Raw genomic sequence first — 5257 nt, forward strand, 5'->3', positions numbered from 1 at the left:
TTTTTAAACAACAATTCAAGTAATCCTGGAGTTAGAGTATAATTTTTATCATTAATAATGAAAGTAGTGTTATCTTTAAACACAATTTCTGAATCACCAATAAATGTTCGATTATTTCTTTTACGAATACCATATCTTACATCTAGATCCTTATGATGTTTATGTAACATATTAAGATAGCTTGAGAGAGTATTAGTTGATTTATTGGGGGTACTTGTAGCATTAACATTTCTCTGTAAAATTGTTTGATTAAAACTTTCACTACTTTGATCATCAGTTATATCTTGAGTCTTTTCAGTTTGAGAATCGATAGTGTTATAAAAACTTGCATCACTTGCTTCATCGGATGAATTTGTGTGAGAAAAATTTTTTATCTGTGGCAAATTTTCGTTTTTTATCTGAGAAAAATTTTCAGTTTTTATTATTTTAGCATTTTCTACAAGCGTTTTCAGAGGTGTAACTATAGGTTTAAACATTTCACGCATTGTTTGTTCACTTGTATCTTTACCTAACTTTAATTTTTTATGTTTTTCACGGATGGCGTCACTAGCTATAGATATTTGGTGTAACATTTCCTGCTGTTGGGAAATATTTTTTAAATCCATGTTGTCACGATCAAGTACTTTACGTAACTGCATAAAATTCATCGATTGACAATTAATTTATACGAATAAAATTATCAAAACCTTTTCTGTATCGTCCATTATTCAAATCACTATCTTTATCAATAACAACAAAACCATATCTATTGCTAGAGTCATTATTCCAACATGCTGAGCACAATTCTTTAAAAGTATTATATGACATGTCAGTATTCACATGATCATTATAGATATGTTTTAAATTCATTTCATCTTGACGAAAAAGTACGAGAAAATTGACATTATCACGTATCAGATGTTTTGGAATACGTGTATAAGTTTGACAAAGATAAAAACTGTCAACATCGTTATGCCTACCCATACAAAAATATGCTCTTATATGATCTTGTTTCTCACATGCTACATCATCAAATATCATTAGTGAATTTGGCTGTGCGCCATCCGGTTTTACAACTTCTTCATGATCATTAAATGGAAAATAACCTAGACCTTCTATCGGTTGTAGAAGTGATTCTAAAAATTTATATTTCGGCTGGTTTAGAGATTTAGAATATAGATATATATTTTCAAATCTCAAGCCGTTAGGATGAGTAATTAATGCAAGAAGCGCATTGGTTTTTCCACAATTTGATGGTCCACAGAGCACTGCACGAACGGTATTTGGTAGTAGTGTACCATGCCGTTTTGGAGATTTTCTATCTCCTTGAACGATTTGATCGAAATTAATAACTGGTAATTTAGCTGATTGTTTCTGATATTTCATTTTTATTTTTCAAGATGTCGTGATGTTCATTCAACGATATTCAAATGACAACTCATTCGATTACCTATAAGTATTACCGTTTTATAGAATTTAAATTCAGTCGTGATGCATCAATGATTGAGTGTAGATGTATAAATAAGACGATGAAAATTGGTAGAGGTTTTGTTAATAGTATCATTAATAAACTACCGATTGAATTACATGTGCCGGGTTATCAATATTGTGGTCCAGGTACAAAGTTAACAAAAAGATTAGCTCGTGGTGATCCGGGTATCAATCCTCTAGATAAAGCGTGCAAAGAACACGATATTGCATACACACAAAATCCTAATAATATCGTTGCACGTCACGAGGCTGATAGAGAACTTGCAGAAAAGGCCTTGAAACGTGTTCACGCAGAAGACGCGAGTATTGGTGAAAAAACAGTTGCTTGGGGTGTTAATAAAACTATGAGAATAAAAAGGAGTTTGGGTATGGGTCTGAAAGAGTCAGTGTCAAAGAAAAAAAAACGAAGTCCAAACAAAACAACTAAAAAGAGTGAGAAAAAAAAGACATCCATAGCGGTTGGGAGGGTAAAAAAAAAAAATAAAAAGCTCCGTGTTTCCATAGAAAATATAGTCAAATTCGCTAAAAAATCTATGACTGGCTTAGAGCCAGTTAAATCAGCATTGAAAAGTGCTCGTGAGGCAGTAAAACAAGCTGGCGGTAAAAAAAATATTAAATTACCTCGTGTTTTACCATTACCAACAAAAGTTGGTGGTATACTACCATTTTTGATACCATTATTTGCTGGCTTAAGTGCTACTGGTGCTCTGGCTGGTGGTGCTGCAAGTATAGCTCGGGTTATACGTGAAGCTAACTCAGCTAAACGAAAATTTGATGAAAGTAAGCGTCACAACGAAACAATGGAAGCAATAGCACTTGGTAAAGGTTTATATCTGACACCATACAAAAAAGGTATGGGTTTATATCTGAGTCCTTACCCAAAAAACGAATAATGCTACCACATCGAGCACTCACTAACTTTGATTTGCTGAAGTATGCTAAAGATTTGCAAATTCCACACTTTCGAGGTGTTTTCATGAGAAATGATTTACCAAAATCAGGACCAAGAATCAATGAATCCGCAATTATAAACCTTGATGATAAAAATGGATCTGGTTCACACTGGGTTGCATACAAGAAAAATGGTAATAATGTGGTATACTTTGATAGCTTTGGTAATTTACAACCACCAGAAGATCTCATGGAATATCTTGATGTTGGTAGCATAAAATATAATTATAAGCGATATCAGGATTTTAATACAGTAATATGCGGTCATTTGTGTCTCAAATTTCTCAGTGACCAGCTATAAATTGATGTGAATTAATCAACTAGACATCAGTCATGGCCGATTCGTTCACATTAACACTGTCAGGAAATTCCTCTGTATTAGAGGCTGATTATTTTCCACCCATTGAACTATCACCATTGAAAAAATATGCTTTGGGTCTTGTGGAACTCTTAACGTTTAATTCAATACCTAATATTGATGTTGGTGCTAACAAGTTTTATATAGCTAGTGGTGCAGACAAAAATCGTGTTTCAGAAATAGATCGTTATTTGACAGATGCTCAAAGAGAAAAGGTATTGGCTGATACTGTAATAACAATACCAACGGGCAGTTATGAGTTAAAAGATATTGAAAAGTATTTATTAAAAGAGCTACCGGAAAATTTGGAATTCAGCCTCAAAGCAAACAATAATGAATTGCATAGTGAAATTAAGTGCAGTAAGCCTATAAATTTTGAGCCTAAAGATTCAATTGCATCGTTATTAGGATTTACGAATCGATCTCTAGCACCAAATATCTTGCACAAGTCTGATTTACCAGTAACGATTCTCAAAATCAATGCGTTGAGACTTGAGTGTAATATTACTAGTGGTGCATACATAAATAATCACAAAGCGCACACAATCCATGAGTTTTTCCCGTCTGTTGCACCTGGATATAAGATCATTGAAATCCCATCGCACATCATTTACCTTCCAGTCGCCGTCGATACAATACGTAATCTTAGAGTGTCCATAGTAGATCAGGATGGGAAATCTGTGAATTTTCGCGGTGAAACAATAACTATACGATTACACATAAAGTCTATAAAATAATGGGAATTGTTTTTAATACGAAAACTGGTGGAGGGTATAAAATTGAGTCAAGATGCCTCAAACCGATCAGTCATCGTGCACATGCCAAAGTGTTAACACATCAGAACGCTCAATTTCTCAAAAGTCTCGGATTAAAGTTACGTGGAAAATTGGGAAAATAAAGAAAATTAATTTTTGCTGCATTATATTACCATGGCGGAAATCTTAGACATTCAGAAACCAATTGTGTATGATGAATCGATCGCACACTATGAACTTCATGCACATCAACCATACGCATCATCAACATTAAATAATAACGATGAAATCCGTATCTGTGTGCAAAATCAAGGCTTATGTTTATTACTAAACAAAAGTACACTACACATAACTGGAAAATTTACAAAATCAGATGGGACTGCAGTTAATGGAACAATGGAGTTGGTGAATATGGCTGTTTGTCATATGATTGAAGAATTATCCCTACTACTAAATGGTGTTGTGATTGATCAATGTAAAAATGTAGCTATTACATGTCTGATGAAGAGTTACACATCTCTAAGTCCAGGACAGCGAAATCTTATGGAAAATGCTGGGTGGTTGATGGGTGATGCTAATAAATTAACTAATGATGATGGATACTTTGATGTATCCATACCATTAAGTGTCATGCTTGGGTTTGCTGAAGATTACAATCGCATTGTCATGAATGCAACATATGAGTTAGTTATCAGAAGATCAAATACTGATCTTAACGCTTACATACATAAACCAGCAACAGTTACTGATGTTGCTGCAAACGTTAAGATTACTCTAAATAAAGTTGAGTGGCTCATACCACACATCACTATATCTGATAAGCAGAAAATTCAAGCATTAAATTATATATCAAGTGATCCAGCTATTTCAATGAGTTTTCGTTCATGGGAGTTGTATGAATATCCATTACTTCCAGCAACTACAAAACACATTTGGCAAATTAAAACATCAACACAGCTGGAGAAACCACGTTATGTGATTCTGGGATTTCAAACTGCGAGGAAAAACGCAGTTAAAAAAGATGCCAGTCAATTTGATCATTGTAATCTTAGAGATGTAAAACTTTTCCTCAATTCTCAAAGTTATCCTTATGGTAATTTGAATCTTGATATCGATCGCAATCAGTATGCATTATTATATGATATGTACACTAATTTTCAAACATCATACTATGGTAAAGAACCAGAACCATTGTTGACAAAGGCAGCATTTTTAAAAGAAGCCCCACTTTATGTAATTGATTGTTCTAAACAAAATGAAGCTATAAAATCTGGGCCAGTGGATGTTAGAGTAGAATTTGAATCTAAAGTTCCATTTTCACCTCAAACATCAGCATACTGTCTAATTTTACACGATCGTATAATTGAATATAATCCTATAAGTAATAATGTTAGGAAATTAATGTAAGCAATATTTTGTACTCTATAAGATAAAGGTTTTGAATAAATAATAATAATGAAAAATAAAAATTTAATTCAAGTGTTTTTTTATTTTATTATTTTTACGTTACAGTTTAACCTATAATTTAATATTATAATTTTTATTTATATAATTATATTTGTTAACTAATACAGGTTCTAGAATACTATTTAGTTTATCAATTCTGCGTCTAAAACGCTCACGATCTGCAGCTGCTTGCATCCATTTACCTTTCCTAGCATATTGATATGCGAAATTCCATACTCGCATATGATGAATAATGGGTGTTGGATTGAATCGAACT

At 33.0% G+C, this 5257-nt stretch overlaps 1 protein-coding gene across 1 annotated transcript; it reads left to right on the plus strand.

Moving 5' to 3' along the window:
* Positions 1-3708: 3708 nt before the first annotated feature.
* Positions 3709-4941, plus strand: LOC130669965 (uncharacterized). Its single transcript, XM_057473138.1, has one exon. The coding sequence runs from the start codon at positions 3709-3711 to the stop codon at positions 4939-4941; it is 1233 nt and encodes a 410-aa protein (XP_057329121.1).
* Positions 4942-5257: the final 316 nt, after the last annotated feature.

Source organism: Microplitis mediator, chromosome 6 (assembly GCF_029852145.1).
Source record: "Microplitis mediator isolate UGA2020A chromosome 6, iyMicMedi2.1, whole genome shotgun sequence".
NCBI lineage: Eukaryota > Metazoa > Arthropoda > Insecta > Hymenoptera > Braconidae > Microplitis > Microplitis mediator.